This window comes from Athalia rosae, chromosome 2 (assembly GCF_917208135.1).
Source record: "Athalia rosae chromosome 2, iyAthRosa1.1, whole genome shotgun sequence".
Lineage (NCBI taxonomy): Eukaryota > Metazoa > Arthropoda > Insecta > Hymenoptera > Athaliidae > Athalia > Athalia rosae.
The window spans coordinates 13444137-13465539 of NC_064027.1; the positions used below are offsets into that span (position 1 = coordinate 13444137).

Consider the following 21403-nt stretch of genomic DNA (forward strand, 5'->3'; position numbering starts at 1 on the left):
GTGATTTTGTATTTGAAATATGCGCGTACGAGGTAAGTTGGATATATCCCTGCGGGGTTTATCACAAGCCAGTCTGGTGGAGTAGAAATAGCCGGCATCGTTCGGAGACAAGCTGCAAATACGCAGTACGCATAGAAACACCGTCACATCAGGTGGTATACATTTCGGATATAATACGTATATATATAGATATATGTATGTATAGTATATTCGTGCACGCATATTCATACGTATTTTTTGATACATCAAATATGCATAAATCCGTTTCAGATCCAGGCGTCAATTTAACTGGCGTTTGGGGGTGAAAGGGGAACCGGTAGCTGGACTAGAAAGAGAACGGAAGAGTTATAGATATAAACGTGAAAAGAGAAGAACGAGGGGAAAAAATTTATTAGTCACGTCCACTGTGAAAATCCTCCGCAGAGTAGGTGTATACGTGTATATCCTATACATATATACATACACATGCATACATTTATAACTACGTGTATGTGTAACGATGTATCTATACGCAACTGCATGGTGAAACAGTAGCCGGGTGAAATTTATTACCCCAACGAAACAGCTGGTATATCGGAAAGCAGGATGATATAGGTATAAAGGTAATTTAGAGCTGAGACTTTATTCCCTTCGTTTCTGATTTTCACCCGATCAATTTATGTACGTGTATCGGTGCATCTCATATATGTATAATATATAGTGTGCTGCGTTATCATCATTGTGGGTAAATATCAATATCAATAACGATGATAACAATGCACGTTAAACCAGGTGAATAAAATACTCATCTGTCAGATTTGGTTGCCACTTGGTACCTGATTATTACGGTAAGAATATAGCTTCGAATTAGTTGTAAGAATTCTTTCTCCTCGAGCCCGATCTTGAGCTGAAGCAATTTATTTATTTATTCCATTAGTACATTAAAATCTTCGGAAGCTTAAAAGTTCCGAGATTTTGTATTTTCTGGAACCCCGGGTCTAATGCATATACGCGTATTCCGATCCGTTTCATTCCCTCGGGTTTACAGTGGCTAAAAATCGCATGGCACGCGCATTAGGTACATACATACGAACGTAGATAAATGTATGCGTATGTGTGTAGATAGGTATGTATACCTACATTTATTCCGACGTACGTGTTCGTCGACTCCGTCGCAGAGGCTGCAGCAGCAGACTTTTGTTTGAAATTCCCTAAAGAGATAAAAGGGCTTTAGGACGCGGTCTGAAGACCTCTTTAACTATTCCCTTTAGAAGCTTTAAATACTTTGATAAGGATCTGCAACGTTGACGTTAAAAATGTAAAAAAAAGAAAGTAGGAAAAAAGAAAGAGTAAAGTTACCTGCAGCAGTAGCTCTTAATACACCTCATACACTTGCGTCTCGTCCGCGAATGTCTACGTGCCGGGGAAAAAGGGGGAAATCCTTGATCGCATCGGTATATACAATACATACATATCTGCGCATGTATATTCTCTACGTACATACCAGACTCGTACTACCAAACGCCACAACTACACCACCAGATAACGCCGTTCCAGACATCACCGGACACTAGTCTAAGAGCGTTAGGGACCACCGGGATATAGTATAGTTATACCATACTAACCGCCCAGTCTTCCTTCGTCATCGCTGGACAGAAGACCGGATCTTCTATTTCGTGTATATAACTCTACAGGGTGCTCACTTGGATAATAATCTCGACAACGGTAATTCTCGTATCTATTTCGAAGGGTATTGCATAAATGATTGCAGTAAATTCCAGTTCAAAATTTCAAGATTTATTGAACAAGTATGCGTGTAGGGGTCTTGTTTTTTACTTGGAGTTTATGAGTAATAATCGAAATAATTACGATAGGAGAAATAAACTTGTGATTTTTTCCCTTTTCTTTATGCCGATGAATCTCTCGTCCAATTCTGATGATTGAAAATTCCTCTCATTCCGGTTTATTTTTTAAAGACACCCCATAGATCTGGAGAAGCTTAGAAGGAGGAAGGGGAGGATTCCCCCCAAAGCCTGGAACGTTTCGGATCATGGTTGAGACATTGAGAACTGGTTAGCTATTAACTTTGGACACGGTGGAGAGAGATATCTGATTGAAAACTTTGATAGGAAATGAAATGCAACTGACCGACGACCGCGAGTCTCGACGAACGCGCGCGGCTACCGGTGATAGTCGAAGTCGTTGGTTTATCACAAACGAGAAGTATGTAGGTAAAGTTAGGTATATATATATATGTGTGTATACATGGATACACCTATACATAGGTGCATCGGGAGTAAAAGGGTAGTATGTGGGAATGTACGAACATGTATGAGGTCTTATCTGCGTTACGCCTTATATACTATACTAGAGCGAAAAATAAGAGACGAGAATGAAGGAGATAGGAGAATTTGCGGGGGCTTCTAATGTCTGAGAACAGAGCGAATGTGGATAGATATGTGTTTCATGGGTATAGCCCGTTATCAAGTAATAACTCTGCCGAGAAACAGCAGCCATGGTGCAGCAATATCGCATGTATCATAGGTTACGAAAAGATAGCTGTGCGCAGGCACACGATACACGATAGTGTATACATATATCTCCCTATAAGTGTAATATATACGTATACTGCTTATAAGGTATAAACACGATATTTTTCAAACGTTGAAAGATCCCGGTGTTGGCGGCAACGGAAACACGGCGATGGGGTATGAAAATGGGAATTGGGGTATACCGATGCAGCACATTTCGAATGATCGTTTCGCGAATCTCGTATACGATATATAATTTTTTCCGGATCTCTACACATCACAGTGACATACGGAATAACTTATGTAATAACAATTTTAGTTCAGATTCAGCCGCAAATTGCGAATCGAAAAAAAAATAAAAATCGTTTCGATGCATTTCGCCTACAGAGACCGAAGCTTTGACCAGAATCTCAAATTCTCCACTTCCCTTCGTTTCCGTTCGATTTTATTGCCAGCAAATTTGTACAACATCAATAGCCGAGCTTGGTGATTCAGACAGGCATAGGAAAAAGAAGATGAACAAATAAGTTGAACAATCCAAAAAAAATAATAAAAACTCGTCTCGAAGAAGTCTCCGAAGCAATTCTATGCAAATTTTACTGATAGTTTGTGAACTTTTGGTAGCGCATTAACCTGTCAAATATATAAACATATACACATGATGTTCGAGAACATCGAGTTTAAAAGACGGGACAATTAAGCGTTACTTTATACTTTGCGGGGATATTAAGTTCCGAACAATTTGTCTAATAATATCACGATTAATATTGGCCGTGCTCCAGTGATTTCCAATATCATAAATTAATATTAAAACCCGTGGGGCCTGTGACTAAGGAGCGTGCATGGCGCAAGAGATTTTTTTTCTCTTCAATTCATTTTGTACCTCTTATTTTATGTTCCCCCGCCCGTGCGCTGCGTTCATTATCAATGGCTGCGATGGGTGCTTTTTCACGAGTTATAGGTATATACCTCATTTTCTTTCCGCAATAAAAATCTTTGTTTACAATATTATATCACTGACAAACATGATTATTGTTATTGTCTGACGATATTTAAGTATTTTATGGAAACTTGAGATAACTTATTATTATTTCATTGGCACTGTACGTAACTAACGTAACGTCATGCTCGCGTAGGGTGAAACACAAGTGGCTTTATATTATCTATTTATCCATCACAAAGATATTGTATATTCTGACGTTGAGTATTTTTTAAATTTTTTATGATGAAAAACTTCAAAGGTAGCAGACAATGTCGGATTACAAATGGCTCAGTGCATACCCCTTACTGAAGTTACTTGAATTCTTTCAATTTAAAAAATTGTCATGCTCCTCATGTCTCCACGTGCGATTTACATCCTCAATGCATTTGCTCTCGCATTCGCTTAGTACGGCATACCACGCGAATGATGGAAAACATTTCTCTGCAGCTGTCGTACAAATAGCTGAGTATTATTTCGTTGCTTACTTTCGAAATCTTCGCACAAAGGTGTGTGTATACTACGGACGTATTTATAAATTATACTGTTATAAGTTGTCTATAAGTTGGTATTGGTATCATTTATGTCCAACAACTGCAACGAGAAAACCGTGATATAAATCACGGTACAGGCCATAAGAGATGCATTTTTTCCAGATCTCTGGAGTAGCGAGGAGAGGTGATCAAATTCTAGAAAGTTTTAGTTCATGGTAAGGGTTCAACTGAGGTTCAACGGCAGTTCAATGCAATACTCCTTCAAATCGTGAAGCTCGTGAAACTTCTACCGCTAAAGGGTAGGAGACGGGAGAGCTTTTTTCACTCGTAAAACGAAACCATAAACCCGAGAGAGATCCCTAGCTCAAATCCAAGAGATAACTTACTAGCTAGCTTCTATTTTTTACTTCATCTCTTTTACATGTTTTTTACAGAGAAAAATCGATATTCTTCTAGATTCGATTTCGCCTCTGATCTACACGATAGCTGATCTGTAATTAGGTATTTGTAATTTATCCCGCCGTTGCAATTTGCGGCTGAATTAGTTAATGGAATTGTTGCCTAGGTGGCGATACCGCGTGGTCTAATACATTTCAGGAATTTCTTGAAATCAAAGCTTCAAATGATTTCGCCGATTTCTACTTGATCTTCAATCTCTACCTACGTATTAGGTATTAGACTGTTTTATACATGTCTTTTTGTCATATCAATCACGTCAGTCATCCCTAGCAATAGTACATTGTTTACCGAGCGAGAAGACGGTCGACGGTCGCTTCTGCGTTATTTCTAAGGTGAACATAATATTTCCTACAAGACCGGAGGGCAATCAAATGTTCCATCCGCAAAGGAGGAGGACAATGGACTGATTTCCATCCTCGTTCGCGGATAGAAACTCCCTGGTTTCCCTCCGCTGTTGCAGAAAAGATAAGTATCACGTATTGAGGAATGACTTCGAACTAAAGTCTGTGAGGAACATCACAAGTGTCGTGGTATCTAGGCCGTATTCCGATAATAGCTGAAAGCGCCGAAAATCTAGAGAAAAGGCCAGAGGTTGCAGAAAGTCCAATAGTATAATCCTCGTGATATGATAGAGACAGTGAGACATACTGACTAAAGACATAACATTACTGACAGCGCTTTTAGTGAATGTGGAATGAGGATCCCTAAAATGATTTAAAGGATCCCTAATATCGGAACGTAGCTCCACTCTCGACAGTGTCGCTGTAGTACATCGTCGATGACAATTCATAAAAGTTCGAAACAACACTCATCCGCGATACGATCAAGATTATAACAAAGTTAAAGTCCAAGCCAGTTAAGTGTCTCTTATTGTTGATTGGTTTGAATTGAATGTCCGATAGAGGATTTCAGTAGTCAAAATGCAATTAACAAGACTCATAAGTAAGTAAAATGAACAAATGAAAATAATTCCCGAGCTATTCGATGACGTTCTGAACTCTGATCACATTAATTTACTGTTGCAGATATTCTTAATGGGACCTATAGAGTTCGGCGAAATGTGCGAACTATTGCTTCAATCTCATCATTATCTGAAACCCATCAGATGCTTCATAAAACATGCAGGTACTTTGTATTAATGGAAGTTTAACTTTTATTACATGTACTAAATTTCACCCAACCACAATAAAATAATCTTCAAGGGACTTTGCTGAAGCTGAGCTCAAACCAATAGCTGCTAAGGTTGACAGAGAGCACCTCTACCCTGCAGAACAAATCAAAAAAATGGGTGCACTAGGGCTCATGGCAGTATCAGTCCCAGAGAATATTGGTGGAACAGGCTTGGATTATTTAGCTTATGCTATTGCTACAGAAGAGATATCGAGGGGTTGTGCTTCTGCTGGAGTTATCATGAGTGTTAATAATTCTTTGTATTTGGGGCCGTTAGAAAAATTTGGCAATCAACGACAAAAGGAGGAGTTTATTACCAGATTCACTGATGGCACGAGAGTTGGTTGCTTTGCTCTTAGTGAGCCAGGGAATGGATCCGATGCTGGAGCTGCTTCAACAACTGCCAATTTAGAAGGAAATAAATATCGTATCAATGGTACCAAGTGTTGGATCACAAATGGGTACGAAGCTGAAGCAACGGTTGTATTTGCTACTACAGACAAGTCTAAAAAACATAAAGGTATCAGTGCACTTATTATACCCAAACCGATCGATGGACTCAACTTGGGTAAAAAGGAAGACAAACTGGGAATTCGGGGAAGTAGTACTTGTTCACTAATATTCGAAGACTGCCTCATACCTAAAGAAAATCTATTGGGTGAACCTGGAATGGGATTCAAGATCGCCATGATAACATTGGGTGAGACAATTACAAGATCTTTTGAACTCATGACTCAGTTTGATAAGAATTTTCATTATTGTAGATTCTGGTCGAATAGGTATAGCCAGTCAGGCGTTAGGAATTGCGCAGGCATCTCTTGATTGTGCAATAGAATATGCATCGAAACGAATTGCATTTGGTAGTTCTATACTGAAGTTACAAGCAATCCAACAGAAAATAGCAGATATGGCACTGCAGTTAGAGAGTGCAAGACTTCTCACCTGGAGAGCTGCCGTTCTCAAGGATGAAGGAAAGCCGTTTACAAAGGTATAGCACCAAAATGTGAATATTCCATATTAACCAAATGCACTTGAACGCCCTTAAAACTGAATGATTTATACATGTCAGAAAACTCCTTATCTCTCAGTATCTGGATAACAATAAACAAATCAAATGACTTTTCATACAGGAAGCTGCAATGGCAAAACTGGCTGCTTCGGAAACTGCAACATTTTGTGCACATCAGTGTATTCAAGTTCTAGGAGGAATGGGATACGTTGCAGATATGCCCGCCGAACGATATTATAGAGATGCGCGTATTACGGAGATCTATGAAGGGACGTCTGAAATACAGCGCCTTGTTATAGCCGGGAATCTTGTCAAAGAATATGGTTTGAATTAGCATTAAAAATTAAATCGAAGTATTTGGGAAATGCTTCACTTTACGAGATGCTAATCAATAGTTTTAGTACTCATTAGTTGATCATTGTCCCGACCAACATTCATTCATTTGGATGTATTATTTCCAAAGCACTATCAGTTCTTCCTACTCAGGAGCCTTTTTACAAAATCTTATCAAATATGCAAAATGTTCCTATTTCAGAAGACTGCAAAATACCATAGATTGCACAAGTTTGAGAAAGTTCAGAGTAACGATAGTACATATTTTGATCAAACTCATATTTAATTCACATAGCTAACTCTTACGGAAAACATTACAGATCACTTCCATTTTAACATGTTGAATATAGAGACGTTTTTATTAATAAATCGGTAACAACACGATATTTAGTCACCGATTTATAATCCATGCTAAGCAAAGAGCATCTGACACATATTTTAATCACCGTGATAATAGTCCCCTGTGTTCCTATAATCAAAGCTGATAAATGGCTTGAAAATCGCTCAATATTTTTAGATGCAATCATGAAAGCGTTACACATGTGTTGTGTGTAAATGCAACTTTTGATATGGTAGAGGTACCAATTTTATAACTGAATCAAAATAACAATCAACTTTCTCATGGTGCTTAAAAATTAGAACCCAGCAATATCTTGAAGTTTTAATAAAGACGTCAGTAAACCAGCTGTCCTGTGAATGATCAAATTAGTTTTAATCAGTATTTTTCGAAACTATGGTTATAGTGAGATTGGTGCAAGAATGCAAATGCGTTTTTATATGCATGTCATACCTCTGTATATTTAAAGGATTAATAAAATTCATTACATTGTAATATATTCTAGTTTTATTCGCGTATCGACCTTGTGACTTGTCCAATACAGGGGTACGGGTACTCACTTCAGGGCCTTTGGCAGCGCTACAGGATATTCTTCCCATTTGTCTAGGGGTAACAACTAGCTCCTAACTAACAATTAGGTAGAATTAGGACGAAAGTAAATTGTAACTATACACAGTGAAATTCAAACGATGAAATATTTAAATCAACAACTTATGCTTCAAACTTTACAATAATTTGTACAACATATCATTTTGCAACTAGTCACCACACTTATGCGTCAAAAGTTTAGAGAGACACTTTGTTTTCTTGGTAAATAAAAATCTTATGTCAGAAAAACTTTTCCTGAATCCATGGGGGCTATAGCCATCGAACGAATAGTAAGAAAAAAAATGTTATGTAGATAATGTATCAGGCTTTATCTTTTTTTTATGCCCCAACTTCCTTATCTGATAAACTATGAAGTCTGAAACAAATTTTATAAAATTGTATAGCATTTCAAGAGATGTTCTTATCTCAATAATGTAACATCTAAATGAATAAATGATCACAAAAATAATACAGCTTTGCGTAATCAGAGGATGACGTTCCTATGTGATTCTTCTCTATTAGTATAACTTGTAGCAATTATCCAACCATAATTTGAATATTCACAATTTTCGTGTCAATCAAACGTCTATTACATTCTCTTTTATTTCAAGCAACTCGCTATTCAGAGTTCAACATCATTTGAAATTCACTGTATGATTTATGTATATACACAATACACCATTCCTTCATCTGCTCACAGCTGCTCAAATTCGATTCACCTAATTTATTTCCACATTATTTATTGACAAATACCTAAAACTATTTATTTATAGTGTATATATATTTTAAACAATATATACATGTATATATACATGTATATATATATATATATATATATATATCCCAATTCATTCAGTTTACATAGAATAATTCATATTTATATCTTCAAGAAACAACTCGTAATGGTAATGTGGTATCTAGATCGTAGTCAAATGCCAAAAAAAACTATGCCAGTGCATACATTTTAACTGACTAGCTTGGTAAGATGCAAACAAGAGATTTGCCTCTTTTTCCCTTAGCATCGCAATTATACTCAAGCCACTAGAGAAGCGAACGAGTACAGGGGGGAAATTGTGTGAATATTAACAATTATTCGCCGTCAGATATGAAGATCCCGTTTGGGTAGAAGGAAGAATTATTCTTGTACCAAAAGAGAACTCATATGGGTAACATAAAACTTCATATTTCAGCATTTTCACGCTCTCAAAGTTTCTTACGTTCTTTATTCTAATTTCGGACAGTTTCACGTATTTATAGACATTGTATCATAAGACAACGAGGACGTTTAATTAAGTATTTATCTCACTTTTCAAGTCAATCGCCTATCCCCAACAGGAAAATCTCGCATTACAAATATTGGTCTCACTGTATTCCACACTCGCTCAGAAAGCATCCTACATTCCTGCATGATAACACTTTCAGCCAAAAAAGAGACCACGACCATGAGTCATGACTGACAATTCTTCTACCAATGAACTCTTTCACCAAGCTAGACGAAATTCTTCAAGTCAACAATTTTGCAAACTAACATGTTAAAAATAATAAAACCTTTGTTATGAATTTTACTTTCCTTCTAATCTGAACCGAATAATATTGATCAAAATGAGAACAAATAATAAATTCAAGTAATATTAAACTAGAGCCATATTTATTGAGCCATGCTCACGAATCGTTTCACGACCGTCCTATGCAGAACATTGGTACGGTATTTTTATGATTAATATTTGTTTTTTAGATTAGTTGAACACTTTTTTCGTTACTATGAATTGACCAGGCTGTCGGTTGTCTATACGGCAGGTTTCCTTTTTTCAATATTTGACTACGATTTTCATGCAGTTCAGCAACTTTTGAGCACTCTGTGCTCACACAAGCCTTCTGCAACAAGTATTTGTTAATTGCTTGTTAACGAACGTTTATAACTAACATTATGCAGCTACTATGTTATCTATCATTAATATTATTATTATTTTAATTTTAATTTTAATTTTAATATTATTCAATTGTCTATATTAGTTTTCATTAAACCCCATCTGAAACAATCATCATTTAAATAGAGCCCCCCAAATTTGATGTTCAATATTATTAATAATAGTAATCTTTGACAGTAGATACATCCATCTAAAACACTTGTAAATATAAATAAATTAAGATTGTGGTAATAATAATAATACATGCGTTGCTGTATTCTAGACAGAAGAAATCTGAAAAGGGTCCCGATCACAAGGACCAAGTATGGCTGTATATACCTATGTGTGTGTATAGTGAAATTATTTAACCTTATTTATAAGTGAGCACTTAGTCTCAATCTTCAGCCCGCATTCCTCGCACCTCTCCTTGGTGTCGTTGCTGAAAACAAGGAAAGCATCTTTTATGACAACATTACAGCATTTCGAAGATGAAAATATCAAACAGTTGGTCTACTCGTGCAATGCATGACCAGTCTAATTTTCATCTGACTTGTTCGAACAAATCAAGTGGCTGGATATTCTCATACTAACTAATGTTAATTCATGATGATATTCATTTATCGTGGCATATGCACGTTATCAGCACAGATAAAACGAGAGTGCTAAGATTCAATCTACGAATAAAATTCATTCCATAAAGTAATCAAACAACGAAACTTACTCTATCCAATTCTTCCTTAGTGTTATCCTCAAGAGCCCGGATATCAGCCATTGTTAATCCCGACCAACGATCCATCCAGCAAAACACTTGTCTATGGAAATTGGTAAACAAGCGTCGTTCAGCCTTCTGAATAAAGTTCTCGACCCGGGTCTGCAGACCGAACCACTTAAACTCACAAGTTACTAATTTGTAACAAGTCATCACAGGCTGAACATTATTCTTCCAATCTTTTCCAACTAGTGGCCCTCGACCAGTTTTTTGGGAATGGAAAGTGCTAGGATCTTCATCTGCTTTGTAGTCGGCGCTTGCAATTGGATCATTAGCAATATCTATATGAACAACTTCCCGAATTTTAAGTTTGTCTGCAGGCAATTCGTGCACCTGCAATGAAAATGGATATTTTGATTAGATTAGTTGGCGATTAGATAAGATCAAAAAATTAAAGTCACCCCTCAACCTGGTAATCCAAAATTAAGTCCTTCCAGTGTGACATTATCAAATATTCTCACAAATATACTACTCATCAAAGTTATAGGGTCACTCCATTGAGGTCCAGCCATCTCGGGGTGAACCTTTACCTCTGATGTGTAGTATATATTATTTGATCTACTTATCGATTCAATTTTTCATTTATATCACTAAACAAGGTGTTGTGAAGTCTACAATTTGCACACTAGGTTGCGTCGCATAATTTATTGTTGCACTATAATCAAAAAAACTATATAATATTTACTTACATTGTTCTGGTTTCCTACATCTCCGATGTGGAAGGATTCAATCATGATAATGAAATTGTCCTTCATGTATCCAGGGTTCTGAAAGGCAGAATAATATGTTAACTAAACCTGCAAACAGATGTGCAGCCACAAAGCCACAGATGTAGATATCAAAGGAACTTATTTGTAGAATTCACTGTTACCATTATTGAATTTAGCAACCACAGAATGCTTGTGATTTTTTGTTGACTTATACCAAAAAAGATATTTGAATAGTAGAATTAAATACTTAATGATTAGTAATTACAGTTATGACTGTCTTGCAGTAGGGGTATGCATTCCAAGCTTCCTCGTGAATTTCTAATGAGTTTTTCGGCAACAACAGACGTATAAATGCTGGCACTTTACTCGCTAAATGGTAGATTTTATACGTGTATTGTCCTGACGAGTACTTTCCCCCGAGCAATGGGTAATCCGTGAATGGTTCATTTTTCAAAACTTCTATACCTTCTCCACCTCCTGTGTTGTTTTTACTCGCCTCAGCCACAGAGTACAGTTGTGCCACCTGGTACTGTTGATGTCAGCAATATTTGATAAAGGAACATTAGGTTAGCATGAAAAATTTACCCACTATCTATCGCATAAGTTTTCAATTTTGTTTTTAAAGTTCATTATGACAAAAATAACTAACTAGACAAATAAAATCAAAAGCACAGATGTGACATTGAATACTTAATGAAATCTTAAGAATTCTTTGTATAGTCAGATGTGATATAATTGTGACAAATAAAAAATAATACTAGTTCACTACTTCAATATATCATGCAATAGATCGTCTACATGATATAGACTGAATGTAAAATTATGTTTGAATAAGAACTTCGCATTGTAATTGCCAACTGTGCATAGTGCATGTAACGTGGCAGCTCTCATGAGGTTACGATAGTGCATAATCAAGCCATCAGGAATAATAAGTAAACAATATTTATCTGAATCGTTGATTAGTAACTTTATGCAGTATTTGAAAACGTGCAATTATCTTCTATCTTTGAAAACATCTCAGTGATAATACAACAAAAATAAGATAATTTTGCAGTCTTAGGTCTAAATTATTGACTTACCTCTTCGACGGTGAGGGGCAGAGTGACACGGCTGTAACATAAAACAATATATTTGACATATCATCAAAGTTTGACACACCATCAAAGTTTGACACTTAACTGCTGTACATGGCCTTGAACTGTTTTTCCGTAGCGAAAACAGTTTCTAAAGCTGGCAATATGACTAATGGAAAATAGCCCACGATTAGCATAATATAATGGATTCATTCCGCAATATTTCAATTTAAAAATGATAGATTTTTTTCGTTGCGCTTGCCCCTTCTTGCGCCAATGCCCCTTAGAAAATCGTAGGGATGAGGCCACCCCCCTACCGTTAAAGATTAGTAACCACCCTCCAGCTTTTGCCTGAAGTTTTCTCAAATCCAGCCATTTGGCGCCAACTAGATTTTCCTCAATTTACTTAATACTAGCACTTACAATTCCTTGATGAGCATTTTAGTCAGCAGAGCACATGGACCGGGGATGAATTGGGTTTGACGGGGAAAGTCCACCCTTCCTTCGCTAGGTTCGCTATCTCTTCGCCAACAGCCACACGCACACTACCTTGGACTTTAGCAAAGGCTGCAGCCTGCTACTTGCCAGTGGTAAAGTGCTGCTGCCTGCTGGCGTGACGCCCTTCCTCTTCAGCTGTGGGGTGTTGAATGACGTCATTCGAGTACACTCCCTGAACAAAGTATCAACTTATATCTATCATTGTTCAAGTTTTCAGCACCGTTTTCAGGACACAATGCAAAGTAACAATTTAAGTGTTTTGTAAAGATTTTGGGATTCCCTGATATCCATCAAATACGCTGAAATATTTTACTTTTATCATATAGTATTTAAAAAAATCATAAGTCAGACTTTTCAGCGAAACTTTCAATCGAATGTAGTAACTATAGGAGCTATACGTTTACTGAAGACAACATTATATATATACTACGTTTAAACTAACACCGAAATTATTTGAACTAAAAATAATATGTTACAAGGTATAAGAATGTTTCCGAGCAATTGATGGTCGTTAAGAACTCAGCGGTAATAACTCGCATAATAATATGCTTTTTGAAAATAATTTCACAAATATTTTCCAAAGTATATTTTGGTGATTTTACATGTTGACGTTCTCCACTTGCAGCCGTGTTCGCAGTATGAAGTTTTTCCCCCATATGTTGGTTCCCCTTGGTAGACAAATTTATTGTGATCACGTCTGCCTTCACTCCTTTCCAGTTTTGCGTTCGCGCTACAAACACGTGGCTGGAGTTTAATTTGTCGAATTTAAGGTGAAATATTGAATAAATCACGTAAGTCAATTTCAAATTATGTATATTGTAGCTTTGTGTAATTATTGAGAGCAAATTTTCCTCACAATCCGACCTTAGAGACACATCAATACCGGGTTGGCATCTAGGCTCATGCAAACGTCGTTGGCTACTCGAGTATTCTACTTCGTTCGGCATATTCTGAACGAATATTATCGAAAGAATCTAATTGGCGTAATCGCTGAAATCATGAGTAATAATTTGTGCCATCATTTTTTTGGTGCTTAAAAATCTCTATGTGCTTATTAGAATCTTGCATCCGTTTTCACATTGAGTTGAAGGCATGGTAAATTACCTGACCTCATCTGTCCCAGTCGTTGACTTAAGTTAAGTCATTGAGGTTAAGCACAGCACCATACTCGATGAAACTAAATTCGTTGTTGTTGACGAATTTATCTGTTATAAGCTCCAAAAAAAGCAATTTCGTGACGATAGATTCTGTGAACTCAGTGTGACAAGTTCTCAACAATTCAATAATTAAAAAAGATGATTTCATTACAGAATGCCCTTAGCCCGTGATTTTCTGCATCCCAGTCCAACTGAGGAAAAGAGACGCCACAAGCTTAAGCGGTTGGTCCAAAAGCCCAACAGTTATTTCATGGATGTCAAATGTCCTGGTTGCTACGCAATAAAGACCATTTTCTCACACGCACAACGTGCCGTGGAATGTGATGGCTGCCGCACCATTCTCTGCAGATCAACCGGTGGAAAAGCTCGCCTAACCGAAGGATGCTCTTTCAGAAGGAAGCCTCAGTGCTAATGTATTTGACTAACTTAATGTCTATCTTTACATTCGCTAAATAAAAATGTGAGAACACTTAAATCAAACATTTTTAAATGAGTTCAATACTTGTTCTCTCAACTACCCAAACCCACCTAATATCAATCAATTTGGTAGTTATGAGTTTAAATTTCAATGAGGAATTGGCCTCAGAGTACATTGATCACAAGATAGGTTGTTCAATTGAGCTGAGTTGGTGCATACTTTAATTTTCTGTCTGTATTATCAGATAGACATTAAATTTCTTCAATTGAATTATCGTTTAAGTTTGTTGCGTACACGGTTTTCAAATCCATGAATTTCACATATAGAAATATTATCATCTGATGCATATTATTTGCTAGAATTATCTAATACCAACTATTTCTCGACTAGTGCAAGTGAACTAAAATAAACGGAGTTATTATTAGTTTATATATCATATTTTCTCATTTCATTATTATACATCATGTAGCCTACAATCGATAAATTTTTGTGGCTATTTGAAAACAATCATGTATACCTACTCCAATAGCTCATTCAAATGTTGTGTATCACTTCTGTTTACGAATTATTAAACAGAGTACGTCATTTAAAATGATTACTCATAACTGGGAACAATTTTTCTGCACATATGATCTAAAGATATGACGACAATTTAGTGGCAATAAAAATTTTAGTAAAACACAAGATTTGAAAAATTTGAACAGTCGTATAAGATATCTATATTACGCATTCATTACAATTATTTTATTAATCATCAATAATAAGATTCATAACGGGGAACTTTAGGATTTGGAATGGCGTTGGTATTCACGAATGCAAAATTGCATCATAAGCAGCAAAAACTCCTCCAGCTACCTCGACGGATCGTGACTTCAACGACAACTGTAACAAATCATCGGGTTATATAGCACTAACATGTAGCGAATACAATGCCAACTACGTATTGATGTTTAATACATACGGTTACATTAGGATTGCCCGGTTGAATTTTGAGCTCATTTAGGACCCATACATTGTTGGTCAGTTTGAGAGATTGATAAAGCATATCTTGCCCTTCGACGTTCCGTTTAGCAATAGTGAAAACGTTGTTTTGTTGCATCTTCTGTACTACCTGATCAGCGGTCAACATAACACCAGTAAGCGTGTATTGTACCTGTTGTCAAGAAAAGGTTTCAGATGCAAAAAAGTAAAAAGTAAAGTCAGTAATTGATTACTTCGTAGTTAATCTTGAGTTAAAACAAACTGTTTTAATGTTCAAATAAAAATGCAATACAGAAATTCTCACCTCATTCTGAGCTGGTATGTCTTTCCAAGTGGATAAAAAAATCCTTTTATCCAATTGTCCGTCTTCAGTGAAGTAAACGTTCATGGGTACAAGACAAGCAAAATAAAAAATGCCAATATTGTTCTTCATAGCAACTTGAAGATCATTTAATGGGTCCATACGCTGCACAGCGCCAGCCGTTGACAGGATAATATTTGTTTCAATACTAGCACCTGGATTTAGTGGCCCTGCAATTTGTAATGGTGCAGCTGGTGTTAGACCAAAACTGTTTTTATTCAGTTGAATTGCGAATCCTCCCATAGGTTGCATTGCTTTGTTAGAAAAGATCATATCCATGCTTATTTGTCCATTTCTGTAACATTTCAGAGAGATACCTCGTTGAATAATCATGTATCTTACAATTTCAATGGAATAGAAAATCTCGGCAGTTCGTTATAAATCGATTGGTAACTATAGTCTCATTCTTACTTCCTGGAGAATGTTCCCCAAACATCAAAACCTTTTCCTTTTTCAGCCGGCAGCCAGTTGACTTTTGGTGGTATATATGACGTGGGTGCTTGACTGAATCCAAATATATCGCCCAAAAGTCCTGTGGTAGTTTGAGATACTGCAGGAGGGCCGACAGGGTCAACAGAACCTAAAATACTATCAAGACCTCCTCCCAACAAATCCAGACTTAAGCCAGCCTGTGTAGTTGGCGGAGGTGCGACTGCACCTGGACCACCTTTGAATAAATTGATATTTATTACAGCCATTATATGAAAATGTAAGATTAAAATTAATACCGCATTACAACGAAGGAAACGTTGATGTAATGCAAACCAACAAGATTTATGACAGATTCACATATTCTTCCCTTACCAATATCCATACTAAGAAGATCTCCGATCAGAGAGTCCTGGGCAGGTATAACTTGAGATTGAGGTTGAGAAGTACGTTGGACGGTTTCTTCGTTGGAGTTGCTTCTAGCTGGAAGTGACTTTCGGGCTCCGGCCGCTCTTCCTTCTACAAAGGCTGTAGGTGGCTTATGATAGACAGAAGCGAGACTGGATATATGGCAAATTAGTTCATCTAAAAGTGCTGGTTCCAAGAGATCTGTTTCTTCAGAAATGAGTGGCTTCTCAGCTAATACTACTTCTTTGGCAGCTGCTGGATCTGTGCTGAGTAATCGCCAGTAGATAAATCCACGATCTCTCAAATCTGGATTGTCAGAATCTTGGGTAGCTAAGCTAAGTACTTGCTGCACCAACTCTTGAGTATCAGTTGGCCTTTTTAAGAATAGCTTTACGATCGCGGTGAGCAACTGGAGCTGAACCTGTGTGTTTTCATCGTGGAATCCTTCAAGAAAACTTTCTAGCAACTCGTCAGCATTGTCGATTCTCTCCGCATATTCTCCAATTATCCAGATCATGGAAGCTCTAGCTTCAGGCTCATCAAGAGTATCCAAGTTTTCACAGAGGGTTGAAATAATACTTTCGTATTTGTTGGGATATTTTCGGAATATGTCTTTGATTACAACGATAGCTTCTTGTACCACGTAATTCACCTAATAGGGGTACGATATATAATTAGTAATCTTTTCTTAACATAACTGTACGAATGAATGCGTGAATATTCACTAAGTGCATGCTACCTACTTTCGTTTGGATCAAATCCAGGAGAGTCGAGACGCAGCGTTCAGCAGAGGGCTCAACTTTGATAGCACAACGACCAATAGCTCTGACTGCTTTTCTTACAAAGTCTACGTCTATTTCAGTCGCATATTCTTTTAATTCGGATAAAACTTGAGCAATATTTGCTTGGGAAGCCAATCTGATCATGATGTCCAGTTTTTCCAGTTTTACATAGATAGGGTCATTATACTTGACAAAGAATACTTTCATTTCATGTTTCAATATATCTGGTCTTTTTTGAACGATCAAATTAATGTTTCTAAGAGCAACATATTGAACTTCAGGCTCAGAACTCAGAAGAGTGACCAATGGTGGTGCTAATTTTTTAGTAAGTGTTCCAACAAAATCAGACTCAGATTGCAACATTTCCATAAGCTTCATCAAAACCTAAGGATAAAATCAGGGGAAAATAGCTTTTTAGTTCCAATTATAAGACATAGAAGTTTGCATAATACCAATCTGAATCAAAGCTCAGATGGGATGTGAATATATCGAATCAATACGTAACAGATGATAAAAATAATAACCTTGACTGCAGACAAAACTACGGCTGCATTTGCATGAGCGAGTCGTGGGGTAATTCTTTCACAAATACTTTGGGCCTCGCGATCATCTTTTGGTGAATAATTGGCCAGTGAATCAAGAATGAAGACTTGGCCCCATTCAGTACACTCATTCAAGGCTGTCAGCAATTTATTGATGGTTTGCGCATTCATCTCCACCAATGGTTGGCCGCTAGGACTGGCTTCATTTATTTCAGATAGCGCTGCCACCGCATTTGCCACAACCTCATTAAGAAACATTTTATCAGCAATCGAATTCAAATAAAATAAGAATTCTATTAAAATGGATTACCAAACTTTTCAATCAACTGATTTTACAAGATCAAATAAATCTCTAGTTCCATGTCTTTATCAGCTAGTCTATGAATGGGACTTGGATAGCGCAATGTAGAAGCTCACAAGATACTCACCATGGGGTTGCTGTCTGACAAAAGATCCTTAAGCTGATCCAGAAATCCTTGATCTTCGACAAGAGATGCGTTAATGTCATACAACTTGGCGACACAAACAGCTGCTGTCTTACGAACGTATGGATCCTCATCTTTCAAACACTTTCGCAGAGGTTCGCAGAGATATTCGGTTATCTTATCCACTCGGATGCAGCCCATGGTACGTACAGCCAGTGCCCGGATGAGGGGATTCGGGTCCTCGCAGTCCTACGCAAAAATCGGGCAAGCCAGGGATTCAAGTCTAGTCACAGCAGTGGATATCTATCTCAACCCGTGAGTTTTTACGGAATAGAAAAGGGTATGTGTACCTTTGTCATCGGAGATGTCGCTAGCTCCTTTTGCGTGTCAGAACGAAAAAGGACAGATTGGTCACCGTCACCATTGTTAGTGCTTATTAGTTATAATTATTAATCACTTATCTTAGTATGCAACTAAATTGGTCATTTTTCAAAGAACACGAGCCGGAATAATTGTAAATAAAAATAATTCATACAATGATATTTAAATAATGATAAATAGATAGCTTAAACTCGTGATACTTAAAAAAATGTGCAATTCAATCAACAATAGTTACTTATTTCTGTGATGCAGATGAGTCAATAATAATTAGTCAAACATGAATGAGGAGATGAGAACTTGACACGAAGCAAGATGAAAAACAAATAGCAGCTTACTATTACTGATAAATGAAAGTAGTAATGATCGGATGAAAGAAGTTTGTCTACCGTTGGTATCCTGTTTAACAGCTTGCCTCGAAGCCTATGTAATAGACTCGCATAATGATCCGTGTATACAATACAAGAAAACATTTAAGCAAGACAAAATTTCAGTATTCAAAGTAGATAATAAAATATTTAAAAAATTTCTAAACTACGTTACCTTGACAAAGGTGTTGACAGCCATGATGGCCATGTCGGGCTGACTTTTAGCATAGTTCATCAGATACAAGTACACTAGCTTTTTTAGCTCCAAGTTATCCGTCTGCATGCAATTCACTACGTCGGGAAAGAGTGCGGACAAATCCTTACCCACAGTCATAGAAGCAATCACCTGATTTAAAAATGTGAAACACTCATTAGTATCTTTGGTACTGAAATATTGATTGATTAAAAAAATAATTGGTTCAACAACGAGGATTACATACCTTCTTGACTGCTTCTTTTTTCTTTTCCTTCTTGTCATTGTTCAACTCTGATTTGAGCTCAAACAGTTCACCTTTCTTCGTGGTTGTGAAATACTTGGAGTCTGTCATTGTTGCTATTGTAAATAATTTATAAAATTAGATAATGGCATATTGACATGCATCATTGAATAAATTTTGATTTGGAGTAGTGGAATATCGATTCGAAATTTTGATCATGATTTTGTGAGCAAATCAACTTGATAGTATCAAGAACCGGTATGTAAGTTGGCTCAATGTAGATAGATACATACATGACATACCTAATTTCTACTCTTCAATCAATATTAACTCTCATACTCGGAAAATCAATGCTAGTTAGAAACTACTTGACTCATGACTTTGAAGAAATGAAATAGCTCCGAAATGTGATTGATATGTTACATCAATGAATATCGCGTAACAATGTTAACGCTAATCAATAATGATTAAAATATAGTGAATATCAAATCTAAGCTACTGCGCCTCTAATATGTAAGTGGTAAGATTTATGAAATAAGTTATGAACTATAGCATTAGGCGGCTAATAATGCTTTGCCCTAACAAATTCCATCGCTAAGAGTAATTTTAATCCTTAAAATTACTTTTAATATCCACGACTTACCTGAATATCTACAAAAATCTTGAAACGGTGAATAAAACTGTCGACTGACAGCAGAATTAACGCCCCCGGCGCCACTTGTGGTACGCCTAGCGCCTGAGTAGAGCGCATGCGTGCTATCAGCGCCAAGGACAGCGCTGAAATATTCTTAACATTTCACGTTGACTGAAGATCAGTACCAACGTTCAGTCAGCGTTTCAGTGGTTGACAGTGGTGTACAATTCTTGGTTCAACCACTGGTTCAGCACCATTCAACCAATCACCATAGAGCTAGCATGGACTTAACACACCAACCGACCAACGGACCAACGAGATCCTTACAAATATCAATTATCAAGAATAAGTTATGGTTATGGTTAGATTACATGTGGAAGATGCAGAGGTAGCGATAGTATACTGGTTCGTTCTATTTATTTCTCGATTCAAAAATCCATTGCAACATGGAAATACTGGAAATAACTCGCAACTTTGTCTTGGAGCCTAGATTTATACTGGGGTTCGGCTTAGGAATTAGCTACAGTTTGTTCAAGTTCTTCCAAAAGAAATGCACGTCTAATTCGGAAAAAACGCAGGATGATGATCAAAATGAAAATACGGTTTGTTCAATGAAGAATTTTCAACTAACGTTCGACCTTTATGAATTTCGAATCATGGCAGAATCTAAATATTTTGACTATTCATACAGATATTCACAGATAGTAACAGTAATTATAAGCTCGTCTTGGTCATCAGAACCGATTTAAAAATGGGCAAAGGAAAGGTAGCTGCTCAATGTTCACATGCTGCGGTTGCAGCCTATAAATTGGCTAGAAGGTACCCAAAAATATTGAAAGAATGGGAAGATTGCGGTCAAGCCAAAATTACATTAAAGGTATGTTGTTCTAACGATTGGCATCTGGATACCATAATGTTTGTCTGAATTCCAAATTCTAGTCATGAGTTGAAATATGTCTTACACCTAGGTGGACAACGAAGCAGCTTTGAACGAACTGGCAAAGCACGCCAAAGCGGTTGGTCTTTTATCTAACATAGTACAAGATGCTGGTCGAACCCAGATCGCATCTGGATCTAGAACTGTTTGTGGGATTGGTCCAGGCCCGGAAGATTTAATAGACCAGGTAACAGGACACTTGAAGTTATTTTAATGTTTTCATCAATAAATAAAAAATATTCTAAACAAATATTCAATTTCGTCTCATTACTAAAAGACATGAACCTATTAATAAAACCTGTAAAGACTG

The 21403-nt window shown here is 36.9% G+C and overlaps 6 protein-coding genes and 1 long non-coding RNA gene across 11 annotated transcripts; 3 read left to right on the forward strand and 4 right to left on the reverse strand.

The window, feature by feature from the left end:
• Nucleotides 1–332: 332 nt before the first annotated feature.
• LOC125499984 lies at nt 333–1698 on the reverse strand. Of its 2 annotated transcripts, none has more exons than XR_007277148.1 (3): nt 1339–1698; nt 1120–1190; nt 333–1030 (listed from the first exon to the last, which is right to left on the reverse strand). It is a non-coding gene; the product is annotated as an uncharacterized LOC125499984 (long non-coding RNA). The 2 variants fall into 2 exon arrangements; XR_007277147.1 differs by having other exon boundaries at nt 1120–1275.
• Nucleotides 1699–4622: 2924 nt separating this feature from the next.
• Nucleotides 4623–7786, forward strand: LOC105684831 (short-chain specific acyl-CoA dehydrogenase, mitochondrial). 2 transcript variants are annotated; one of them, XM_012398486.3, is made up of 6 exons: nt 4623–4774; nt 4873–5384; nt 5468–5567; nt 5645–6312; nt 6377–6600; nt 6743–7786. In XM_012398486.3, exons 2-6 carry the CDS (start codon nt 5363–5365, stop codon nt 6953–6955), a joined length of 1227 nt encoding a protein of 408 aa, XP_012253909.2. In that variant the 5' UTR covers nt 4623–4774; nt 4873–5362; the 3' UTR covers nt 6956–7786. The 2 variants fall into 2 exon arrangements, with proteins under 2 accessions (XP_012253909.2, XP_020707362.2); XM_020851703.2 differs by having other exon boundaries at nt 4650–5384.
• LOC105684832 (phosphatidylinositol transfer protein beta isoform) lies at nt 7781–12929 on the reverse strand. Its single transcript, XM_012398487.3, has 6 exons — nt 12762–12929; nt 12345–12375; nt 11531–11794; nt 11245–11322; nt 10508–10888; nt 7781–10225 (listed from the first exon to the last, which is right to left on the reverse strand). Exons 1-6 carry the CDS (start codon nt 12776–12778, stop codon nt 10181–10183), a joined length of 816 nt encoding a protein of 271 aa, XP_012253910.1. The 5' UTR covers nt 12779–12929; the 3' UTR covers nt 7781–10180.
• LOC125499980 lies at nt 12873–13909 on the reverse strand. The gene is made up of 2 exons (XM_048650786.1): nt 13439–13909; nt 12873–13008 (listed from the first exon to the last, which is right to left on the reverse strand). Exons 1-2 carry the CDS (start codon nt 13781–13783, stop codon nt 12916–12918), a joined length of 438 nt encoding a protein of 145 aa, XP_048506743.1. The 5' UTR covers nt 13784–13909; the 3' UTR covers nt 12873–12915.
• On the forward strand, nt 13468–14473 carry LOC105684833 (40S ribosomal protein S27). 2 transcript variants are annotated; one of them, XM_012398489.3, is made up of 2 exons: nt 13468–13606; nt 14147–14473. In XM_012398489.3, exon 2 carries the CDS (start codon nt 14148–14150, stop codon nt 14403–14405), a length of 258 nt encoding a protein of 85 aa, XP_012253912.2. In that variant the 5' UTR covers nt 13468–13606; nt 14147; the 3' UTR covers nt 14406–14473. The 2 variants fall into 2 exon arrangements, with proteins under 2 accessions (XP_012253912.2, XP_012253911.2); XM_012398488.3 differs by having other exon boundaries at nt 13491–13627.
• Nucleotides 14474–14829: 356 nt separating this feature from the next.
• On the reverse strand, nt 14830–20297 carry LOC105684810 (AP-1 complex subunit beta-1). Of its 2 annotated transcripts, XM_012398452.3 has the most exons (12): nt 20166–20297; nt 19526–19638; nt 19261–19431; nt 18690–18716; nt 18343–18588; nt 17897–18157; nt 17334–17756; nt 16558–17242; nt 16165–16420; nt 15697–16048; nt 15373–15564; nt 14830–15293 (listed from the first exon to the last, which is right to left on the reverse strand). In XM_012398452.3, the coding sequence occupies exons 2-12, from the start codon at nt 19631–19633 to the stop codon at nt 15219–15221; spliced, it is 2796 nt and encodes a 931-aa protein (XP_012253875.2). In that variant the 5' UTR covers nt 19634–19638; nt 20166–20297; the 3' UTR covers nt 14830–15218. The 2 variants fall into 2 exon arrangements, with proteins under 2 accessions (XP_012253875.2, XP_012253878.2); XM_012398455.3 differs by lacking the exon at nt 18690–18716.
• Nucleotides 20298–20441: 144 nt separating this feature from the next.
• On the forward strand, nt 20442–21343 carry LOC105684812 (peptidyl-tRNA hydrolase 2, mitochondrial). The gene is made up of 3 exons (XM_012398457.3): nt 20442–20758; nt 20848–21033; nt 21125–21343. Exons 1-3 carry the CDS (start codon nt 20603–20605, stop codon nt 21305–21307), a joined length of 525 nt encoding a protein of 174 aa, XP_012253880.2. The 5' UTR covers nt 20442–20602; the 3' UTR covers nt 21308–21343.
• The last annotated feature ends 60 nt before the right edge of the window (nt 21344–21403 follow it).

Excerpts from the sequence above, each read along its gene's own strand:
- LOC105684831 (XM_012398486.3), top strand. The coding sequence starts at position 5,363 with ATGCAATTAACAAGACTCATAA. Across the intron at positions 5,385-5,467 it reads GCAATTAACAAGACTCATAA|ATATTCTTAATGGGACCTAT; the intron begins GTAAGTAAAATG and ends TTACTGTTGCAG. Across the intron at positions 6,313-6,376 it reads GATCGCCATGATAACATTGG|ATTCTGGTCGAATAGGTATA; the intron begins GTGAGACAATTA and ends TCATTATTGTAG.
- LOC105684833 (XM_012398489.3), top strand. The coding sequence starts at position 14,148 with ATGCCCTTAGCCCGTGATTTTCTGCATCCCAGTCCAACTGAGGAAAAG.
- LOC125499980 (XM_048650786.1), bottom strand. The coding sequence starts at position 13,783 with ATGCCGAACGAAGTAGAATACTCGAGTAGCCAACGACGTTTGCATGAG. Across the intron at positions 13,009-13,438 it reads CAAGTGGAGAACGTCAACAT|GGAGTGTACTCGAATGACGT; the intron begins GTAAAATCACCA and ends TACTTTGTTCAG.
- LOC105684810 (XM_012398452.3), bottom strand. The coding sequence starts at position 19,633 with ATGACAGACTCCAAGTATTTCACAACCACGAAGAAAGGTGAACTGTTT. Across the intron at positions 18,589-18,689 it reads CGACATCTCCGATGACAAAG|GACTGCGAGGACCCGAATCC; the intron begins GTACACATACCC and ends ATTTTTGCGTAG. Across the intron at positions 16,049-16,164 it reads TGGGGAACATTCTCCAGGAA|AAATGGACAAATAAGCATGG; the intron begins GTAAGAATGAGA and ends GAAATGTTACAG.
- LOC105684832 (XM_012398487.3), bottom strand. Across the intron at positions 11,795-12,344 it reads TGCCCCTCACCGTCGAAGAG|TACCAGGTGGCACAACTGTA; the intron begins GTAAGTCAATAA and ends TGACATCAACAG. Across the intron at positions 11,323-11,530 it reads ACTGCAAGACAGTCATAACT|AACCCTGGATACATGAAGGA; the intron begins GTAATTACTAAT and ends TCTGCCTTTCAG.
- LOC105684812 (XM_012398457.3), top strand. The coding sequence starts at position 20,603 with ATGGAAATACTGGAAATAACTCGCAACTTTGTCTTGGAGCCTAGATTT. Across the intron at positions 20,759-20,847 it reads ATGATCAAAATGAAAATACG|ATATTCACAGATAGTAACAG; the intron begins GTTTGTTCAATG and ends CTATTCATACAG. Across the intron at positions 21,034-21,124 it reads AAGCCAAAATTACATTAAAG|GTGGACAACGAAGCAGCTTT; the intron begins GTATGTTGTTCT and ends TCTTACACCTAG.